The sequence below is a fragment of the Bufo gargarizans genome, chromosome 3 (assembly GCF_014858855.1).
Source record: "Bufo gargarizans isolate SCDJY-AF-19 chromosome 3, ASM1485885v1, whole genome shotgun sequence".
Classification (NCBI taxonomy): Eukaryota; Metazoa; Chordata; class Amphibia; order Anura; family Bufonidae; genus Bufo; species Bufo gargarizans.
Genome location: NC_058082.1, coordinates 553,122,150 through 553,145,613, shown reverse-complemented (window position 1 = coordinate 553,145,613; position 23,464 = coordinate 553,122,150). Strand labels below are relative to the sequence as shown.

The 23,464-nt window shown below is 48.1% G+C and overlaps 1 protein-coding gene across 2 annotated transcripts in view; it reads left to right on the top strand.

Moving 5' to 3' along the window:
• The first annotated feature begins 108 nt into the window (after nt 1-108).
• NAA50 (N-alpha-acetyltransferase 50, NatE catalytic subunit) overlaps nt 109-23,464 on the top strand; it is a 31,796-nt gene continuing 8,440 nt past the window's right edge. The window contains exons 1-3 of one of the 2 annotated variants that reach the window (XM_044284153.1): nt 109-360; nt 9,388-9,521; nt 16,683-16,802. In XM_044284153.1, coding sequence (XP_044140088.1) covers nt 353-360; nt 9,388-9,521; nt 16,683-16,802 — 262 coding nt within the window. In that variant the 5' untranslated portion in view covers nt 109-352. Of the gene's footprint in view, nt 361-9,384; nt 9,522-16,682; nt 16,803-23,464 lie in introns of both variants that reach the window. The other variant, XM_044284152.1, reaches the window with a different exon arrangement.

The window sequence follows — 23,464 nt, the reverse complement described above, 5'->3', positions numbered from 1 at the left end:
TTTGTCTCGCAACGCGCCTGCGCAGAGTAACTCGATCGCTGATTGGGCATGTCCCCTGGCGCAGGCGCGGAGGCCTCGTTTCTCGTTTCTGGCGCTGCGATTGGAGGGCGTTCTGCGCATGCGCGTACCGTTCTGCCCGGCTTGGGAGCCTTCGCGCCATTCGGAGGAGTGTGGGGTGGCTGGTCACGTGGTGCAGGTGGTGGGGGAGGAGAGAGACCCCAGGTTACCTCAGAGACGGGGGAGAACTGTCACCAGCGACACCCGGGATTGAGTCTCCACCCTGAGCTCGTCGCCACCGCCACCATCATCATACAGCCCGGGCCTCCGAGCCGCAGCCGCCGACGCTGCCGTCATGAAGGGGTGAGCTGTCATACGGCGGTGCCTGTCCCTGTGTGTGCCTCTCATGGGCTCCTCCGTGTATCCTCCGTATATCCAGCTGTGTCAGTCTGGGCCCACCCTTGCCCTGCCTGTGGGCTGGTTTTGGGGGGCTCCCTTGCCTATAGGGGGCTCTGTAGTGCCTGTCTTTGCCCTGTTTAGCTGCTGCCTGATACAAGTTAACCCTTTATTGAGCTGTGGGGGCTCCAGGGGCCTCCTCAGGGTCAGAAGGGCCCCTCTGCCCTGTATGTGGTGGGATCTGGGTCCCAGGTAACTTCCTAGGTTTTTCTTTGGCCATCTGATAATCCAGCACACACCTGGGCCCGTAACTGCCGGATCATCAGATTTCGGTCGCGTTCGTCAGTGTGCGCGCAGGGACGAGCTGGATCGCCGTCTTTTCCCAGTGTCCGTAAGCAGCCGGCGAGCGCGTACGGGGTGAACTTTCCTGCCGAGTGTGTGGAGCTGATTAACCCATCGTTACACACGGGGATCCAGCTGAACCTGCTGCTTCTGGGGGGGAGGGGAGGGAGGTGCAGCTGCTGGATGTGTCACGAAAGCTAATTTTGGGACGGTCTCTAAGGCCAGCCAAAACTGCGCCGAACCAGGACTGTGTGAACAGGGCCGTGCGCTCAGTGGCCGCATTGATCTCCAGACCTGGGGGTCCCACGGCCCCCGCTGGGGACTGACTGCTCACGTCTGCAGCCGCCTTTCCATTTACTGCTCATTCCCTTTTTTTTATAGACGCGACAGACACAGACGATGCCCACTGACTTATGGGGCTGGTATCCGTCGTGGCGTCCATCTTTTTACTGCACGTAACTCCCTGCCGCGTTTTCTTCTGATGTCTGTGGCCTCTCTGGATTAGGCCTCCTATCAGTTTTGCGGTCTGCATATCGTGTATCTGGCTAATACGCATACGGTCCTGCAGTTTTCGCAAGACCCACTGAAAAAAAAACAACGTATTCTCATCCCTAAAACGGTCAAGAATATGACAGCTTCTATAACTTACTGCACGGTTGGTGTTTTTTTTTTTTTTTTTTTTTTTTTTTTTTTTTTTTGGGTCCATGTGTCACCCGTAAAAAATTTTTTTTACAGATTGCAGTGGGTTTGCCGCATGTCACATCGGAACGGCCGAAATTCCAGAACGTGCTGCGGATTTATTATCTCTGCCTTATGTCACGTTAGCTGCAGGTTTTCTCGTAGAAAATGTCCGAAGCGCACGAATGAGATTTGCAAAAGCTGCGTTCAATTTGCTGCTACTTTGATTTTCCGCTCGCAGTCCTGCGGAAAATCTGCAGCGTTTTCACCCCGTGTGCTTTACTCAAAGGGGTTGTCTCATCTTGCACATGGATGACCTATCGTTAGGATACGCCGCAATGTCAGATAGAGGTGAGTCCCGCACCTTTCTCCAGTCCAGGACCCCTCACGTGAGTGGAGAGCAGCCCCCCTGCATTCATTGCCGTGGGACTGCCAAAAATAGCCGAGCCCGGCCCACCCCATAGTAGTGAGCAGAGTGGTGGCCGCGCTTGTTCAGCTATTTTCAGAGCTCCCCGAGAAATGAATGGAGAGCACGCTGCACATGCGCTTTCCGCTCTCCTTCACTTTCGGGGGCCCCTTCTGGATACAGGTGCGGGTCTCAGAGGTCGGACTTTGCTTGCATAGCCTAGTGATATGCCCTTAAAGTCCCATGACGTTAAAGGGATAACACCGCCCCTTTAAGTGATGGCAGCTGATTGGGGAAGCTGTTCTCTCACTGCAGGCTGATAAGGCTACGTTCACACTCGCGGCAGAGGATTCCGGCGATGGAACTGCCTGCCGGATCCGGCAATCAGGACGCATTTGTAAGACGGATCTGGATGCGGATTCGTCTCACAAATGCATTGCAATGCCGGATCTGTCTTTCCAGTTGTCATCCGGAAAAGCGGATCTGGTATTTATTATTTTTTTTCTCATTTTTAAAGGTCTGCGCAGACTGCAAAACCGGATCCGTTTTGCTGGAACACTTGGGGAAGTAGAAATTAATGCCTTATCCGGCAAGTGTTCCGGATTTTTGGCCGGAGATAAAACTGCAGCATGCTGCGGTATTTTCTCCGTCCAAAAAACGTAAGAGGGACTGAACTGATGCATTCTGAACGGATTGCTCTCCAGTCAGAATGCATTAGGATAAAACTGATCAGTTTTTTTTCCGGTATTGAGCCCCTAGGACGGAACTCAATACAAGAAAAGAAAAACGCTAGTGTGAAAGGACCCTAACACAAGGATGTGAGTGACCCTTCTGCTCCCCTGTATCTCGCGCCCCCTGAGAAGTTAACCCTCTCCCTGCTGTCCCCCGTCGTGTACCTTGTGCAGAAAGTGGTCTTACTTCTTTCTTGCCTGATCCGATCTGGTTCTGTGTTTTTTGCTGCTTGTCTCCGTCTATGGCAGCGGTAGGCAACCTCTGGCACTCCAGCTGTTGTGAAACTACAACTCCCATCATGCATACTTGCTCTTCTAAGAATTCACATAGAAATGAATGGAGCATGCTGGGAATTGTAGTTTCACAACAGCTGGAGTGCTGAAGGTTGCTGATCCCTGGTCTATGGAGTCAGAATAGTGCACCCCTAGTATTGCTCAGAGCAGCGTCCTCTCCCTCCCCTTCAGCACCCAGTAAGCAGTGGGTGTCTCCACCAGCTTACTGACTGTTTCCAATTAAAAAAACAGGAAAAAAAAGTGGATGCAGCCCCAAAATCAACCCGACATAGAGACTCAGTTCCTTTTGCCTTTTGTGCGCGACTCCATTGCCGGGCAGTGCTACACCCGCTTGTGTCAGTGAGACCTGTGACACACCGACGTCGTCTCCACAAGCGCTGGCGTCTATTAACAATTTAACAAGGAAATGTGATCCGAGCGCGTCAGTCACTGCCCGGGTAAACTAGGAGTGGTTGTACTTGTACGTTGGGGAAGTAATAGTTCAGGATGAGTCAGTCACAATGTATGAGAAGTCGCCCGCATGTACCGTCTACCAGAAAGGCGGCCTTCATGTACGCAGGAGCTGAACGCGGCCGTCTGAGGGATTTTCTTTTCTCCAGGGTGAGCTGTAGTTTTTTTATCCATTTATTAGTAGGCGAGATTACCAAAAACAGCAGTTTTGGCATTATGCAATTTCTTACCGTGTTAGAGGGGTTTGCTGAGACTTTAATATTGATGACCTATACTGAGGATAGGTCGTCAGTATCTGATGGGTGGGGGTCCGACACCCAGGACCCCCGCCCATCAGCTGTTTCGAGAAGGCAGTGATGCTCACAGTAGTGCCGCGGCCTTCTCTCTGCTTTCCCTAGGCCCGGTGACGTCGCGTTCGTCGGTCATGTGGCCTAGGAGCAGCTCAAACTCATAGATGTGAATGGCGCAGAGCGTAATACCAAGCACTGCCACTATACGATGCATGGTGCTGTAGGGGGGCTGGTGAGCGCTGATCGGCGGGGGTCCCTGGGGTGTTGGACCCCCACCAATCATACTGATGACCTATTCTTAGTATACATCATCAGTATTAAACTCCTGGAAAACCCTTTTAACTGTACGCTTGTGCGATGCTCTGCAGTACTTCAGTATTGCAGTATATTGTGCCTGTGGTGTCATCCTGTTACACCCTGCTTTTGGCAGGGTATAATGGGCATACTAAGAAGTGTCGTTGGGGGGGAGCTCCCGCTTTCTAACTGCTCAGATGCTGCGGTTGCTATTGACTGTGGCGTCTGATGGGCTGAAAGGGTTGTTTACCCCACAACTTGGTTAGATCCACGGTGGTGATCATACTTACTTGATCCCCGCTGGGTTTCGACTCCATTGATGTCCCGCTTCTCATGACCAGATGTTGATGTGGGGAGACTCGGGGATCAGGTAAGTATGATGGGTTATCTCTGAACCCGGACCAGCTGTACCCCGCAACCTATAGGAATCCTATGGAATACAGACTGATACTCGTTTACTTCTCGCTGTACAAAGTCTCTCTTGTGGAGTAGGATCCTTGCATTCTCTGATTTTGGGGGGATAGTGGGTGATACTTCCCTTTCACATTGCTGCCATCCTTGTCAGATAGCCGCGGACCCCAGACAGTCTATTTAACAGAACCCCCCCAATTGACCAAAGGAGAGCTGCTCAGGCGCAGCCACCCTCCGTTCACTGCTAAGGGACCTGTGAATATAGCTGAGCGTGCTCACTCGGCTATTTTAGGAATGGAGAGCTTGCGGTGCATGCGTGGTGTGCTCTCCTTCGCTCTTGGGGCCCCGTTCTGTAGATAGGTGCAGGTCCCACCTATTTGACATTGATGGGCTATCCTAGCCAACCCCCTTTAGATGGTTATGTGCCCCCCTCCTCGCTGAGGCTCCGTGAGAAGCGCTCGGCTGCTCTTCAGCCTCTTGCGTCCCATAAACTGGGAAAGGAATTGGAATTGCAGACTGAATTTGAGCGTCTCTTGCGGCCAAGTCGTCTACCTTTCCCTCTAAGTATGCGCTGTGACTTGGCAGCTTCTTATAGAAAGTCCTCCACATCTGCTCTGCTATCGTAGCTAGAGATTGTAGAGCCGCGCAGCGTTACTAAAAGGGTTATCGCTCTTCGAGCGCCGATGACTATTGTGTGTTCTTACTATTGAACCTCCTATATACTGAATTAAAGGGCCAGCGCCATCACATGACATGTATTCAACATAGCAGCAACTTTTCAGTTCTTCGCAGTATTTAATATCTCTGCTTGCTCTAAGTAGATAGACACTATGGGACGGTTTCATTGATTGTGTCCAACCATGCGCCAAAGTTATCACAGTGACTGGCATGGCTTCGTCCGTGTAAGTCTAAACTATTAAAATACCCCGATCTAGGTGCTGTATTGTGTACGTTTGCTTTTTTTTTTTTTTTTTAAAGGGGAATCGGTGGAGGTTTCTGTGCTAATCTGTTTCCTGGCAGAATTATAATGTACATTCATTGACCCAGGAAGGAGATGATGGGACGAAGCTTTCTCTGTGGACTGTGATGATCAATGTAAAGGCCGCTTTACACGGGCAGGTTCTTGGCCGGGTAATCTCTAACAAGCGTTTGTAGGAATGCTCGTTAACGATTATCTGGCGGTGTAAAGGTGCTGCCGATTTACCGAAAAAGAGCTAAACAGTCATTCGTTGGGTAATCGCATCTTTATACTGTGGAGGAGATCGCTGCATGTAAATGTGTCTCCACTGAAAGAAAACGCTTCTTAGGGTACTTTCACACTTTTTGGCAGGACGGATCCGACAGGCTGTTCACCATGTCGGATCCGTCCTGCAGCTATTTCGCCGTGCCCACCGACCGCCGCTCCGTCCCCATTGACTACAATGGGGGCGGAGCTCCGGCGCTGCACGGAGAAAGGCCGCCGGACTAAAATTACTGCATGTCAGGCTTTTTAGTCCGGCGGCTTTCTCCGTGCACCGCCGGAGCTCCGCCCCTGTCCCCATTGTAGTCAATGGGGACGGAGCGGCGGTCCGTGGGCACGGCGAAATAGCCGCAGGACGGATCCGACATGGTGAACAGCCTGTCGGATCCGTCCTGCCGCTAGTGTGAAACTAGCCTTACCCGACAATTGCCTGCTAAATTGTCCCATGTGAAGGGGCCCCAAGTGATTACAATATTAGAGGAAAAAAGTGTAGAATTAAAAGAAGGCTCTAGGACCCTTTTGGGTGCCTCTAGCCTGGGGGGGGCGAGGTGCGGCCTCTAGCCTGGGTACGGGGGGGGGGGGGGGGCGAGGTGCGGCCTCTAGCCTGGGTACGGGGGGGGCGAGGTGCGGCCTCTAGCCTGGGTACGGGGGGGGCGAGGTGCGGCCTCTAGCCTGGGTACGGGGGGGGGCGAGGTGCAGCCTCTAGCCTGGGTACGGGGGGGGCGGGGTGCGGCCTCTAGCCTGGGTACGGGGGGGGGGGGCGAGGTGCGGCCTCTAGCCTGGGTACGGGGGGGGGGGGGCGCGAGGTGCGGCCTCTAGCCTGGGTACGGGGGGGGGCGCGAGGTGCGGCCTCTAGCCTGGGTACCGGGGGGGGGGGGGGGGGGCGAGGTGCGGCCTCTAGCCTGGGTACAGGGGGGGGGCGAGGTCCGGCCTCTAGCCTGGGTACGGGGGGGGGGGCAAGGTGCGGCCTCTAGCCTGGGTGAGGGGGAAGGGATCCGGCCTCTAGCCTTGGTACGAGATGAGATACAGTGGGACATGAAGGCATACAGGTTCCTTGTTCCAATCCATGGATTGCAGGATAAAACTTACCAGGAAAGATGAAAGGACCTTAACATGTAGAGCTTGGAAGAAAGACGAGACAGAGGGGAGATGAGAGAAACTGCTAAACACATAACGGGAATCAACAAGGTAAAAGAGGAGAGAAGATTTAAAAGAAAAACTGCTACAAGAGGACAGGGTTTTAAATTAGAGGGGCAAAGGTTTAAAAGTGATATCAGGAAGTATTACTTTACTGAGAGAGTAGTGGATGCATGGAATAGCCTTCCTGCAGAAGTGGTAGCTGCAAATACAGTGGAGGAGTTTAAGCATGCATGGGATAGGCATAAGGCTATCCTTCATATACGATAGGGCCAGGGGCTATCCATAGTATTTAGTATATTGGGCAGACTAGAAGGGCCAAATGGTTCTTATCTGCCGACACATTCTATGTTTCTATGTATCCTGCGTGCCGACGGATGGCACACCTTGGCCTGTAGATCCTGCTCACTTGTAGGTTGGTGAAGCTGACGTCCCAGCTGGTCCCATAATCTCTGCATTGCTGGTAAATCCCAGGACGTCCTGCACATATCGCTGAGCTGTTACTCTCCTCACTTCTAGGGGTGACAGACTGTGGTAGGTGATGGCTTCTGCTTTTTGGGAAATTAATGAACAGGACTGTAAACCCCCAAGAAAGTCGTGAAGTTTTGCGCAATTGTCATCACTTTGTGTATGGTTTACGACTTTTTCACTTTATGAAGGAATAGTTCTGATGCTCGCTTTCTTTCGGTTTGTGTAGTCGTGTGACGTCTTGTCTTTTGTGGGACATATTTTTCAGTAGAATCAACCATATTAATTACTTTTTTAAATCTTCTTTAATACCTCATTTACCTGGCAGTTTAATTAACGTGTTAACGTCATATACAGGCCGTTACGATTGTGGCAATGCCATCTGAGTAATTGGGGGGGGGGGGGGAAGTTTTTATTTTGTATTTTTTCCAAAATAGATATTTTCTTTCACTTTTACTGTGAAACTTTTTAAAATAAGCTTTATTAAAATGTCTGAGTAAGGCTAGTTTCACACTAGCGTTGTTTGAGTCCGGCAGGCAGTTCCGTTGTGGCAGGATGCAGATGGGGTGACAGAGCCCCATTCTCTGCCTAACCACCTAGATGCTGTAGTTGATATTGATTGTAGCATCTAAGGGGTTAAATAGCCAGGATTAGAGCTTTTCTGCAGTGGTCAGAGCTCATGCGATCACCATGTCATAACTATACATCAGATTGTGGCAATGTGGACGCACAGTAGGTGTTAAAGCATGTAAAGGGACATGCCGGAATAAGACATCTCCGCATCCGTGTAATGCTACCTGAACCGTGCTGCGGCTGCTGGGACCTTTGCATCTCTTTAGTCCCTGCGCTCTGCACAGTCCATGTGGTTGCAACTAAATTTAACAAGCGACGACGTCTGGAAATAGATTCTGGTCTTGGTGGAGCGATGGGCGCTGGGATCAGTTTCAGGGCTCCACATTCCTTCTGGGGACGGTCAGAGGCTATTTATAACAATGAGCAATGGAAGCGTCGCTGCGTTCTGGTGAGTGTGAAAGACGCCGTCTTACCGGCGCCGAGCGCGTCCTGGGCCGACGATGGCTTCCTCCTCGGAGCCTCATTGACTTGTGTACCCCGGGTCTGCGTGGCACGTGGCAGTACAGGGAATGCATGTCTCGATGTATGCCAAGTACCAGCCTGCGCGCCCCCAGACGTCAGTGTGGTGCTGAAGATTACGGGGCCGGCCGCCTCGCTGATCATGGAGGTCACGATCGCAAGAAAACAATTTTATATATATATATAATTTTTTTTTTTTTTAACTCTACCATATTTCTTTGAAAGGACCCTTTAGCTCTGTTCATCCTGCGCATTCTGGTTCATGGACGGGATAAGACTGGTACCGATGAAGGCACTGCGTAACTTTAGTCTTGTGTGCCATTCTGAGTGAAGCATAGACTTGTAATGGCAGCTATTAAAGGTGGTCAAAAAAGGGGTACATCGGGGGGGATCTCAATGATTATGTATTATGTTAACTCGTACATCAAGCTCTGTGTATGCTTCACCAGGATACGCCTGTTGGTGGCGCCACAGACTAACATCATGGTTATTGATATGTGAAAGCCTGAAACGCGTTGCTTTGAGATTTTCCTTCACATGTCTCATTAGTGGAGGTCCGGGTGTCATTAAAGGGGCGGTGTCCTTGCTCCTTTTTGCTTCTGCCTGCCTCATGGAGAGGTGGAGGCTGGTCATAGATTATGAGACTCGTCTATAGCTCGTGCATTTCAGCCTCTAGACTTCACAGGAGGTGTCAGCAGCCAGACTCCCGCCGATGAGAACTTGTGACCCGTCGGACATTTTCAATAGAGTTGCACTTTTTGCCACGCATTTCAAGATTTCCAATTTTCTCAAAAGGACAATTGCTGGCCACCTGCATTACATCAAGAAGGTGAATACTACTTTATGGTCCCCCTGCTATAAGTTATTTATACCAGGGGTCTCTGCAGTGGGGTACAGCCCACCCTGAACAGTCTAGGGTCAGCACTTGTAGAAATGGGGGTCATTTTAACGCCTGCCAGAGCAAAGGCCGTCCCGGGATGGAAGGAGGAATTGGAAATGTGTAATTCCTGCATGAACATAGAGCTTGAATTCTTGAATTTAATTTATTTTTGTTTTTTGCCGTTTACAGATTTTCTGTAGAAAATGATCGATTTTTGAAAAGACGCAGATCTCTTGAGAGCATGGACTGATTTTTAAGGATGTTTTGCTTTGTTCCAGTAGCCGGATCGAGTTGGGAGATGTGACTCCACATAACATAAAGCAACTGAAGCGGCTGAACCAAGTCATCTTCCCAGTGAGTTACAATGACAAGTTCTACAAAGACGTCTTGGAGGTCGGGGAGCTGGCAAAGCTTGGTAAGAGGATAGTAAAGGAGGGGAGATGTTGTGTTATGACACTTCCTAGCAAAATATCACAGGTGGAGAAAACACCTTTAAAGGGATTCTGTCACCTCCCCTAAGGCAAAAAACGATTTAAAACCAGCCATGCAGCACAGCTTACCTGGATTAGGCTGTGCTGTTCAATCTTGAAATCCGTCCAGCAGTTAGTTCAAAAAACGAGTTTGATCAATGAGGAAATGCGTCCTGAAGGTGCCCAGAGGGGCGTTTTTTTCTTCTGAGAGAGCCCAGTCCCGCCCCTTTTTCAGTGCCCAGCCCGCCTTCCTTTTACTTCCTAACTGCCGCCTCCAGCCTGCCACAGCCTCCCCTTCCTCTCCTCCCCCTCCCTCTTGCCGAACGAAGTCTCGCACAGGCGCAGTACCCACTGAGGGCTGCGCCTGTGCGATCATCAGGAGACTGAGGGCGGCAGCTTCATCTTCGTCACTGGGCATGCGCCGAGCCCAGTGACGTCCGATGCTCGCTCTTCCCTGCTGACTGAGGGAAGAGCGAGCATCGGACGTCACTGGGCTCGGCGCATGCCCAGTGACGAAGATGAAGCTGCCGCCCTCAGTCTCCTGATGATCGCACAGGCGCAGCCCTCAGTGGGTACTGCGCCTGTGCGAGACTTCGTTCGGCAAGAGGGAGGGGGAGGAGAGGAAGGGGAGGCTGTGGCAGGCTGGAGGCGGCAGTTAGGAAGTAAAAGGAAGGCGGGCTGGGCACTGAAAAAGGGGCGGGACTGGGCTCTCTCAGAAGAAAAAAACGCCCCTCTGGGCACCTTCAGGACGCATTTCCTCATTGATCAAACTCGTTTTTTGAACTAACTGCTGGACGGATTTCAAGATTGAACAGCACAGCCTAATCCAGGTAAGCTGTGCTGCATGGCTGGTTTTAAATCTTTTTTTGCCTTAGGGGAGGTGACAGAATCCCTTTAAGTATTGTCATTTGCCGCCTAACTCTACATTAAAGCCACCGGGCCGTCTAATGTAACCCCAATTGCAAAAATGTTGGGGCGCTGTGTAAAATGTAAGTAACAGAATTCAATGATTTTTAGGCGTCTATTTTAATCGTAGTTGGTGATAGAACATTTCAGATTTTGAAAGTGAGACATTTCACCATTTCATTAAAGTCCTTTAGATCTTGGGCCTGGGCCATGTCTCCCACTGTGGGGCCTCCCCTCTTCTTTTGCGTTAGTTCTGGGAGAGGACTGCTGCCCCGTCCTTGTCTGATTGAGGTTCCTCGCTGCTCCACAGTCTGGGGGCTGGAGTTTACTGTTGGTGAAAGGTCCAGATGCGGCAGTCGATTCAGCGCCCGGACTCTCCTTCTGCGAAGCCGTAGTCTTGTGATGGATGTGGTGTAGCATTGTCCTGCCGAAATATACAAGGCCTTCCCTGAATGAGACGTTGTCTGGATGGAGCAGGAGCAGATGATGTTCTACAACCTCTTAATTCTGCTAAATTAAAACGTACCACGCTATCTACCTGCACTCCGCTCACCGCCCCCCTCGGCACTGCTGACAGTGCTGTCCCTTTCCAATTGGTCGAGTTTCAGGCACACAGGGGTCAATGCAATGATTGCCAGTGCACACTGCGGATCTCCTCTGCGGATTCCCTTGTCCTGCACAGTCCGCTGGGTTAATCAAGGTAAGACAGGTCAGCACATAATAGCACAAATATTCGGAGTGTGCCCCGGCTGGTGGCATTTTCATATGGGAAATGAGGGGAGATATTCCGGTTCGCGGCTTGGGAAAAAAATAGAACATGTCCTATTCTTGTCCCGACAAGAATAGGCAGTTCTATGGGGGTGCCAGTCGGGTGTATTGCGGATCAGCAATACACTACGGACGTGTGAATTAGGGTTGTTGCGGGTATCGAAATTTCGATACCCGTTCAATACTTTTGTCCCGGTATCGATACGATACCGGGATTTCCATTTTTTTCGATACTGGGCTGCGCAGTCTAGTATATCTGAACATAAGTGCGCTGCTCTCAGCAGCACAGGGGAGAAGGAAGCAGTATCTCCCTCCCCCCTGTGCTGCCGCTGCCACCAATGAACAGAGAGAGGGGCGGGCGCACAGCGCCATCAATGATGCGACTTTTCCTACACAGAGCGGCGCCCAGCGATATCCCAGCACTTACCATTATTCCTGGGCGCCGCTCCGTTCGCCCACTGTGCCCCATTACTGTCTCCTCTCCTGCTCCATATGCTAATTATTATGGGAGCGATGGGGAGGAGACATCAGCTTTTCTAGTGGGTGTTCCTTCTCCCTGCGCTGCGATTGGACAGTGCTACAGCCAGGGAGAAGGAACACCCACTAGAGAAGCTGATGTCTCCTCCCCATTGCTCTGATAGTAATTAGCATATGGAGCAGGAGAGGAGGCAGTAATGGGGTACAGTGGGCGAACGGAGCGGCGCCCAGGAATAAGTGCTGGGACATATCTCTGGGCGCCGCTCTGTGCAGCCTAATACTTAGTCTGGACTCGTATAAAGAAGTATTTAACAGATAATACAGGAGGCGGGTGCCGGCAGCAGAATCGCATTGCCGGCACCCTGCCCCTGACAGGGCGCTGCGATCAGCGGCAGTTAACCCCTCAGGTGCGGCACCTGAGGGGTTAACTGCCGCTGATCTGCCAGTACCCACCTCCTGTATTAAGGGGTAATTATCATTGGTGGCACAGTGCGCCCCCTCCTAAAATCATTGGCACAGTGCCCCCTCCCCCCATTATTAAAATCATTGGTGGCAGTGGCCACAGGGTCCTCTCCCCTCCCCCTCATTGGTGGTGCAGTGGCAGCTTCTGATCGGAGCCCCAGCAGTGTAATCCTGGGTCTCCGATCCGTTACCATGGCAGCCAGGATGCTACTGAAGCCCTGGCTGCCATGGTAACATCCCTGATGCTGTGTGCACAGAGCAGCAGGGATAGTGTTAAGTCCTATTCACCCTGATGGAGATCTATCAGGGTGAATAGGGCAAGGGATGAAAGATCCCAGGTTCTGGCCCCAAAGGGGGAGAAATAGTTATTAAATAAAAAGTGGAAAAAAAAAAATTATATATTAAGTATGAATCACCCCTTTCCCAATTTCACATATAAAATGTATAAATAAACATATTACATATCGCCACGTCAGAAAAGTCCTATTAAAATATTTTAAAAAAAATCTATGCAGTGAACGCCGGAACAGAAAAAATAAAAACTGCGCGATTCGCCATTTTTTAAAATGCGGAGTGCATGTGGCTTTTTTAGTTAATTTTTTTTGCGTGGTATCGAGTATCGCAATACTTTTTTATGGTATTGAAACCGAATCAAAAATTTGGTATCGCAACAACTCTAGTGTGAATAACCCCAATATAAAATGATTTTTATTCAGAATTCACAGCAGCAGAAATCCGTCTCCACAATCTGTTTATATTGAAAATAATATTTGTACGAAAACATTTAATAAACCAACAGGAGATTCCCACAGATTTATATCAAAGACAGGTTATCCTCCACCACAGTGGCTGCAAACCAGACCTACAGGAAGAGTCACAGAAGAAACTGAACTAAGATGGACGGTTATTCCCAGAAAGCAAAAGGGTGTGACAGAAATCTACTTAACCCCTTAACGCAGAATGCCGCGCGTGTATGGCGGGGGACGCATTGCCAGAATGCATTCCGCCGTACATGTGGGATGATCGGGCAGGCACCGGAACGGTGCGCGTCCGATCACTTCAGGGGTCCGGCAGTCCCTGGTAGTCAGGTCCCTGCTGTATCCGCCGGCATTGCTGTTTACAGCAATGCCGGCGGATTAACCCCTTCTAGTCCGTGGACCGCGACATGGAAGTGATTTGCGGCGCTGCTGTGGCCGGGACCCTATGCGTGACAAGGCAGCCCGATGCCGTGCAGAGGCTGCCCAATGCCCTGCACGGCATCGGGAGCTGCCTTCTACGGGAGCCGAGGAGATCTAGCCTCAAGCCTGTCTCCTAGGCAACCTGTTAGTGTATGACTCAGTGTAATACACTAACAGGCAATGCATTACAATACAGATGTATTGTAATGCATTGCTGGGGGGATCAGACCCCCAAAAGTTGGAGTCCCAGAGTGGGACAGAAATAAAGTTTACAAAAAAGTGTTTTGAATAAAAAAAATTCATATGCACCCCAAAATAAATCAGTCATCTGATACTGAAAAAATGAGCTCCTACATAAGACATTCGCCCCCAAAAAAACTATGGCTTTCAGAATATGGAGACAATAAAAAATTATTTGGTATTGTCGCGTCCGTAACAACCTGCTCTATAAAAATACCACACGATCTAACCTTTCAGATGAATGTTGTAAATAACAAAAAATAAAAACAGTGGCAAAACAGCTATTTGTGACCTTGCTTCTCAAAAAGTGTAATATAGAGCAACCAAAAATCATATGTATCCTAAAATAGTACCAACAAAACTGCCGCCTTATCCTGTAGTTTTCAAAATGGGGTAACTTTTTTGGAGTTTCTACTCTAGAGGTGCATCAGGGGGTCTTCAAGTGTGACATGGCAGCTTAAAATTCCCAGTGAAATCTGCCCTCCAAAAACCATATGGTGTTCCTTTCCTTCTGTGCCCTGCCGTGTGCCCGTACAGCAGTTTACGACCACATATGGGGTCTTTATGTAAACTACAGAATGAGGGCCATAAATATTAAGTTTTGTTTGGCTGTTAACCCTTGCTTTGTTAGCGGAAGAAAATGATTAAAATGGAAAATCTGCCAAAAAAGTGAAATTCAGAAATGTCTTCATTTTCCATGAATTCTTGTGGAGCACCTAAAGGCTTTACAAAGTTTGTAAAATCAGTTTTGAATACCTTGAGGGGTGTAGTTTCTAAAATGGGGTCATTTTTGGGTGGTTTCTATTATGTAAGCCTCAAAGTGACTTCAGACCTCAACTGGTCCTTTTAAAAAGTGGGTTTTGGAAATTTTCGGGAAAATTTTCAAGATTTGCTTCTAAGCCTTCTAACATCCCCCAAAAAATAAAATGGCATTCACAAAATGATCCAAACATGAAGTAGACATATGGGGAATGTAAAGTAATAACTATTTTAGGAGGTATCACTATCTCTGTTTTAAAAGCAGAAAAATAGAAATTTGGAAAGTTGCTAATTTTTTCAAATTTTTCGTAAATTTTGTATTTTTTTTATAAATAAAAATGTCATTTTTGGACTCCATTTTACCACTGTCATGAAGTAAAATATGTGACGAGGAAACAATCTCAGAATGGCCTGGATAAGTAAAAGCGTTTTAACGTTATCACGACATAAAGTGCCACTGGTCAGATTTGCAAAAATCAGTCTGGTCCTTAAGGTTAAAAATGGCAGGGTCCTGAAGGGGTTAAAGAACAAAGTATCTGTAGGTGCAATAGGCAGGCAAAGTAGTATTGGAGAATACGAGGAGGAAAAGAATAAGGAGTGAACCAATTATTACACAATATAACAGGAATGTTTGAGGATAGTTAGGATATTTTAAAAGATAAAATACCGGTAATTGGAGAATATCTTCCAAACGACCCAAATTTGTGTCTAAGAAACCTAAAAATCTGGGGAACATGCTAACTGCGACAAATGCATTATCAACCCAGACAAGTATTTCCTGTAAAAAATGCACATTTTGCCAAAAATTTAAGCTAAACCGTAGTTTAAAATTAGCAGTATAGATGAAGAGCATTGACCCACAGAGTACGTGTCAGACAAAGGGGGTTATTAAATCTGTCCCTGCAATAAAATATACACTGAGAACAAAGCGGTCCCAATTCAAAAGATTTTAGGAGCATGTAGATAATAACGAAAGGGAATATGAAGGCCGCTATCCACAAAAAACATAAAGGTCATATGAAGCGTCCACAGTGCGTGAATTACAAAAAGTAAGGAAAAATGTGAGCGGATAATATATACATAGTGTCTACAGCAGAGGCAAAAGGGATTTTTAACCTGAATTTCTTGGCCCAATGGGATTGAATTATGAAGTGGAGCTACGTTTGCATTTGAATGAAAGAACGTCCATCTGAGATTTATTAAGAGGGTGCTCCTCACGGAACATTGCAACTATGATCGTCATGGAGTTTATATGAGAAGATTTGCGGTGTGCACTGGGAATCGCTGCATCGGCGAAATCAGGAACTGGTGTTCCCCGTGTGCTTGTGCCAACTGGAAAGTGACAATATTGTCAGCAGTGCTGAGGGGCGGTGAGTGGAGTGCAGGTAGGTAGTGCGGTATACACAGTGTTACTTTAGCAAAGTTGCATAATATACAGTAAGAGCGCTAGTGTGAAACATTCCAGTTGTGTTGGCTGCCCACGCCATAGGCACTAATGCAGCCTCATACCATCACAGACCCAGGCCTTTGAACTTTGCGCTGAATGCTGGATAGTCCTTCTCCTGTTGAGTCTGCAGCACACGGTGTCATTTCTAGAAGGAATTTCAAATTTTGATTAATCTGAGCACAGACCAGGTTTCCATTTCACCTCCGTCTATTTTAAATGAGCTTTGACCCAGAGAAGATGGCGGTGTTTCAGCATCGTGCTGACATATGGCTTCAACTTGTATGTGTGGATTCCACAGGGAACTGTCTGCCTGAGGGTGTGTAGATCGCGAGCCTCCAATATTGACCTCCCTTGTTCACATGGATTTCTCCAGATTCTCTGAATCTTTTGATATTATGAAGTTTGTAAATGGTGGTTTATTCTAAGTCTTTGCAATTTTACACAAACTTTTTTTCTGAAATTGTTGGCCAAATATTAGACGCAGTTTTTCACTATTTGGTGAGACTCTGCCCCTAACACGCTCTCTTTATACGCACTCGTATGACCTATTAGCAGATTGATCCTCCGGCTGTTTCCTATGAGTACCCCTTACCTTTCCAGCCTTTTGTTGCCCCCCCCCCCCTTTTTTTTTTTTTTTTTTTTTTTTTTTTTTAGATGCATTGACATCGAAATTTAAATTAGCAAATTTTTTTTCTTGAAATGGTAAAATGTCACCTGATCTGTGTTTTATCGTCTATTGTGGGGCTTTGAGCATTCACAATCATTGCATTCTGCTTTTACTTGCCGTCCTGACTTTTTTTATTTGGCTGTATATAGGGGGTCCTACCTCTGGTGACGGAAGGTAATATTCTTGTCTTTTCCTGCTACAGCCTATTTCAATGACATCGCAGTTGGAGCCGTGTGTTGTAGAGTCGACCACTCTCAGAATCAGAAGAGACTGTATATCATGACCCTCGGCTGCCTGGCACCATACCGCAGGCTAGGAATAGGTATGTATGGGGGCTCCTTCCAGTAACGTCGCCTCACACCTCTTAGGCTAGGTTCACCTCTCTGACTGAGGTTCCATTTGGGCAGGGGTTTCGCACTCCGCTGCTTATATGGGCCGTACTCGTATATCTTGCTGGGCTGAATTTATGTCCTATACAATTATATAAATGTGTGCAGTACTTCCAGCCCACACAGGACCCCCTCTCACATATATCACATGTACAGCGCATACGTGTCACGCTCACCGCTCCTGAGCACCAGCTGGCCACAAGAGCTCCCCTAGTGGTGAGAGCAATGGAATGAGACAAGTATCAGCACATTTCTGTAGAGTTTTATTCCATTTTCAAAAATAAATTTCACATGACGACTGAACACTTCTCCTTAAAGGGGTTGTCTTATCACACAGTGGGGGTGTATCGCTAGGATATGCCCCCATTGTCTTATAGGTGTGGGTCCCAACGCTGGGACCCCCACCTATATCGGGAACTGATCCCTGCAAGGTGGTAGCTGGAGACCTCACATGAGACCCCAAAAACTAATAGACCCCCAGACCAGACACTGAAATTAATGCAGACTGCAGATGAGTCCCCAAATCAGAAGCCAAGTTTTATATAGACCCCAGATCAGACAGCTGCTGCCCCTGAAACATGGGCCAGAGATGTGACCGTAGTCTTAGATATTGGATTAATCCTAATTAGTAGCAAATCCACTTGATTGCAGCCTTTTCTCCTGTGTGTGGTTGTGCTGATTCATCCCTTCCTGACGTTCTCCTGCACTAGTATATACAGTAATATATACAGTACCCACCCCAGCACTTACATAACCTGTTCAGGAGCATGTGCTGTACATGGTCCTGGTCTGTAATTGGAGGCCGTTCTTCATGTATGTCACACAATTTAGCCAGGGGCAGGGCGGCTTCCTGGGTCCTGAAGGGACATCAGAAACGGTTCATTACTGATTCTGTCTCTTGCAGCCGTATGTTGTAATAATGTAGACTGTATTTGGCCTAGCGGTCGTGTGATCGCTGGGCTGTAGCAAATCCAGGTCATCTGTCAGTGACTTGTCACCAAAGGAGGTGGGGGGGGGGGGGTTTCCCCACTGTGAATATATGGATCTGGTCAATAAGGCCAGACCCACTCGACCGAATGCAATGCGATAACCCTGCAGCGTGTCAGTGAGAAGTCCCGTTCTGAACTCTGACAGGATCGTACAGCATTGTACTGATTTATAATTCTGTGTAACCCTGAGAGTCCTGAAATCTGCTGGATTACACTGACGTAATACTGTGTAAGAGCTCAGGCACACGGCCGTTACTCAACCTTCCATGCATTGGGGACGGCAATTTGCTGTCACCAATGCACGGGCAACATCCGTGCGGATTCCGCAGACGAATCCAGACCCATTCAACTTGAATGGGTCTGTGATCCGTCCTTAGTGCAAAAAATAAATAAATAGAACATGTTCTATTTTATGCAGTGCGGATGCATGGAGAGGAAGCACTCCGTAGTACTTCCCGGCCCTCCCTTCCGCACCACACCTTTCCGATTGTGGGCCTCAATACGGGCACGGCTGGGCAACGGCTGTGTGCATGAGCCCTAACCCTGAGACTCCTGAAATCTGCTGAATTACACTGACATAATGCTGTCAATGTAATACATTTTCCCTTTCAGCCTCCATGACTGCATACCATGAGAGATGACCCGCGTCCATCTAGGTAGGGAAAGGAAGAATAAATTAGACCCTCCTCAGTGTCTTCCTGTCCCTTCCAGGTGGGAGACAAGCTATTCCTCATGGCAGTTGCTATGGGTCCGCGTCTGTGAAGGCAGACAGAGGCGGCTGTTTTTTTACCTTTATGCCTTGACCACATGAGGGAAGCAGGCAGCACCCATTCCCTAGTTGGGTTTCTGAGGTGCTGGGGAGTCTGCAGGTAGGGGACTGCTCCTTACCTCCCTTCTGCGCGTCGGGTGTGGAGGTCCATGTGCTGATCTAATGCACTTCCTTTTGAAGGCATGGGGTCCCTAAAAAGACCCCATGGATAAAAAAAAAAGTAGATTCCGGTCTGAAAAAAAACCTGGGAGTCTGCTGCTGCCCTTTTGAAGCCAAATCTGGCTGCCACATCAGTCGCCAGATCTCTTAAAATATGGTTACAACAGTTGGAATCCCTTATGAAAGAAGGACAACCCTTATAACTCGTTAAGACTCCTTCCCCCTCTTCCTAAAGGCAGTGGATTTCTTGTCGGATTCTACCACGGAGTCTGTAAGGATGACAGCAAGAACCATTGGGCTGGCGGTTGTGGCTAGAAGGGCTCTATGGTTAAAATCCCGGGCAAAGATGAAGCTATGTAGTCTTCCTTTTCACGGAAACCTAATGTTTGGTCAGGATTTGGAAAGTATTTTGGAAAAAGCTTTGGATGCAAAAAATATCCTTTCCCCCGGGAAAAACGAATAAAAGGAAGTTTCTCTTTCGGAAAGTTAAGAACACAGGTTCCTTCCAGTCCAAAAGATCGGACAGGGAGGGACAGTGGTCCAGGGGGAGAAGTCAGAAGATTGCTAGAGGGAGAAGCCCAAAAATTCTGAATCTTCCAAACAATGACGCCAGGCTTTAGGTGGGAGGAAGACTAAAATTCTTTGCAAAAGAATGGGAAGAAATTAGTGAAAATTCTAAATTTTATATCAGAAGGTTATGATATTCCTTTCAGTCTTCCTCCACACATAAATGTCTTCATAGTAACTCCAATTCAGAAAACTAGAGGAGGGTATCTTGAATCTGTTGGCTCAAAGGGCTATTATCGCGGTTCCAGCCCTTCAACAAAGAACAGGTTTTTAGTTAGTTTTTTTTTTACAAACAAAAACTGAAAATAATAAACCTGAAGAGCCTGAACAGATTCATAAAATACAAGAAATTCAAGATGTAATCTATAAAATCCACCATCAGTCTGCTAAAAGGAGGAGACTTTCTGGCTTCGATAGATTTAAGAGATGCATATTACCATATTCCGGTATGAGAGAGAGCTCAAATATTCCTTCGTATAGCAGTTTTTCTGGGGAAAAAAATCTACATTTTCAGTTCCAAGCCCTCCCCTTTGCGATCACCTCCGCTCTGAGGGTTTTTACAAAAGTAATGATAGAGATGGTGGCTCACCTGAGAAGACGGAACATCTTAATAATCCCCTACCTAGACTATTTTCTAATTATAGGAAATTCAAAAGAAGGTCTAGAAAACAATCTGTTCCAATCCTGTCAAACACTTTATCGAACAGGCTGGGTGATTAAACTGGGAAAAATCAAACCCCCTGTCCATCCCAAAGGTTAACCTTTTTAGGGGTTTGGTTAGATTCCACACATCAAAAAACCTTCCTTCCCGCTCAAAAAGTGGCAGGGGTAATAGAGAAAGTTTCAAGCTTCCGGGGGCATTCAGCTTGTACCACCAGGGAAGATATATGAAGCTGCTGGGCATGCTAACCTCATGTGTCCCAGTGGTAAAATGGGCCCAGTTCCATACTCGGGTTCTTCAGCAGTGGTTACGAGGGAACTGGAACAAATGTCAGGATTCGTTGGAGGAAACGATTCAAATTCCCTTTTCAGTAAATCAGACTCTGCAGTGGTGGCTAAATCCAGATCCTCTGCGGAGGGGTGTTCCCTGGAGTCCCAGGCACCTAGAGACTGTCACAACAGATGCAAGCCTTTGGGGATGGGAGCTCATTGCTCTCATCTCTCTTTCCAGGGACGATGGTCCGGAGATCAGGCGGCTCTATCCTGAAACCTGAGGGAATTATCTGCGGCCTGGGAAGCTCTACTATTTCAAAATATAGAAGGGAAAGACATTCAAGTAAGATCAGACCACACGACAGTAGTAGCCAATCTAAACCGTCAGGGGGGGACAAGAAGTGTAAGCCTAATTCTGATGGCAGAGATTCATCTGAAGTCCCTGTCTGCAGTACACCTAAAGGGATCCCTAAATATAAAAGCAGGGTATCTCTAAGGTCGATGGAATGGAGCCTAGAAGAACAGATTTTTCTCCAGATAGCAGACAAATGGGGCACTCCCCAGGTGGATCTGTTCTCTTCTGCAAAAAACACGAAGCTCTAAAAGTTATTTTCCCTAAACCCCTTCGACGGGAACATAGGGGTAGACGCGCTGTCCCAAAAATGGGACTTTCATCTGGCATATTCCTTTATGCTGATTTCCAGGGTTCTGAAAAAGATCCGTCAGGACAGAGCCCATGCTATCTTAATAGCGCCATTATGGCCGAAGAAATCGTGGTTCCCTCTTCTAAAGCTCCTTCCAGTTCACAGCCCATGGTTTCTTCCCTGGAGGCTGGATCCGTTGTCCCAGGGACCGGTTCTCCATCCCAGAGTACAAAAACTACATCTGGCTGCTTGGAACCTGAGAGGGTGACTTTGAGATCCAAGGGCTTGTCGGACGCTATAATTAATACCTTGGCGGCCAGCAGAAAGGACGTAACCTCAAAAATTTATTCTCAAGTTTGGAAGAGGTTCTGTGGCTGGTGTATTCTATCAAAAAATTCTTCACGGAAGTTTTCAATTCAGGCAGTATTGCGATTCTTGCATCGGGGATCGAGAAAGGGTTGCACCCAAATACCTTAAAGGGAACCTGTCACCGGGATTTTGTGTATAGAGCTGAGGACATGGGTTGCTAGGTAGCCGCTAGCACATCCGCAATACCCAGTCCCCATAGCTCTGTGTGCTTTTATTGTGTAAAAAAAAAAATATTTGATACATATGCAAATTAACCTGAGATGAGTCCTGTATGTGAGATGAGTCAGGGACAGGACTCATCTCAGGTTAATTTGCATATGTATTCAGTTTTTTTACACAATAAAAGCACACAGAGCTATGGGGACTGGGTATTGTAGATGTGCTAGCAACCATCTAGCAGCCCATGTCCCCAGCTCTATGCACAAAATCCTGGTGACAGGTTCCCTTTAAGAGTCCATATCTAGGCATTAAGCTCGATAAAAAGTTTGCGGGTCACCCGTGGGTCATCCGGTTTCTTAAGGGGACAGATTGAGGCCTTTCTTAACACCTAGGGTTTCTCCCTAGTCCTATCTGGTTTGACTGTAGCCCCCTTTGAACTCTGTTGGAAGCCTCTCCAAGATACATTTCAATGAAGACCCTATTTTTAGTCGCCATTACCGCGGCACACAGGATAGGCAAGATTCAGGCTCTAAAAATGATTGAACCATTTTTTGCGGTGTTTCGTGACAAAATAGTTTTCAGATTGGATGATGCCTTCCTACCCAAGGTCGCATCCAATTTCCACAGGCAGGAGGAAATTATAGTCCCCTCTTTCCGTCCAGATCCAAAATCAGAGGGGGGAGAAAGATTTCACAAGTTAGGCTCCATTGAGACGTCCGTAGTGCATTGCGGATCTGCAGTACACCCGGACGGCACCCCCTCTGCAATTGCGGGCAAGAATAGGACATGCTCTATTTTCTTGCGGAGCTGCGGACCGGAAGATCGAGGCCGCGCTCCGGAAATGCGGATGCGGAGAGCACGTAGTGTGCTCTCTGCATCTCTCCCGGCCCCATAGACAATGAGTGGGTCCGCACCCGTTCCGGATAATTGCGTAACTGATGTGGACCCATTCCACGGACGTCTGAATGGAGCCTTAGACGTGCGTAGGGCCATTTTGTTCTATCTAGAGGCCACTAAATCATCCAGAAAGTCAAATTATTTGTTTGTACTAAGGGGCTTATAAAGGTCATAAAGCTACAAAGAATTCCCTGTCAGGATGGATAAAAATGGCTTTATCTGAGACCTACAAATCGTTAGAAGTATCTCCACCAAAGACATTGACGGCCCACTCTACGAGATCTCTGTCAACATCCTAGGCTGAGAGAGCAAATGCATCTGTGACTAATACCGTACCCTGACTGACGTCGGACGTCAACACTTCGAGCTCACAAGATACGGTATGGTCACTGGTTACCAAGACGTGATGTTACGCCCTCCTGGAGGAAGTGGGTAAGGTCAGCTTGGTACAGTTTTCAGACTCCTGTCCACACGGGCACAGAGGAGGCAACAAGCTGAGGGAGCCTTTTCACTGCCCCAGTGAAACAGCGCGTTCTCAGCCCTGGTAATCTGACACCAGTTTGCTATAAGCCCGGTCCGCTAACGGAATTTATATAGGGTGAGAAACCAACCCGCAGTAGCGTATTACTAGGCCAAAACATGGACGTGGGGATTCGTGATCGAGATACAAGACAGCACAAGATGGGCTGGCAGTACATGAGCTACAAAACCGATTAGGGCTCATGGCTCCAGACCAGAATGTCGCAGGGAGATGGTTCTGGGACCAATGGATCCGCCTGAGTTCCGGCTGCCAATAGAGTCAAAGCATGGTACCATTATTTGGTTTCTGTGGGGAGATATACATATCTTCCCCCTCTGGCATCCCATCACCAAGCTATGACCACGTGCCTGTTCATCGTGGCCACAGGGATACAAATATGCATCTGGTTTACATCTGTGATGGACGGGCGATTATATAATTCCTTATAAATCGCCGGTTCTGTGATGTCTGATAATGTGCATTGAACTGGGGAATGGCCTAGACCCCCTGCAGGGAAGTTTGACCCGGTTCCATTAGCTGGGTTCCTGGCTGGCTGAATGGAGGTGAGAAATTGTAAACAATGTGGCCT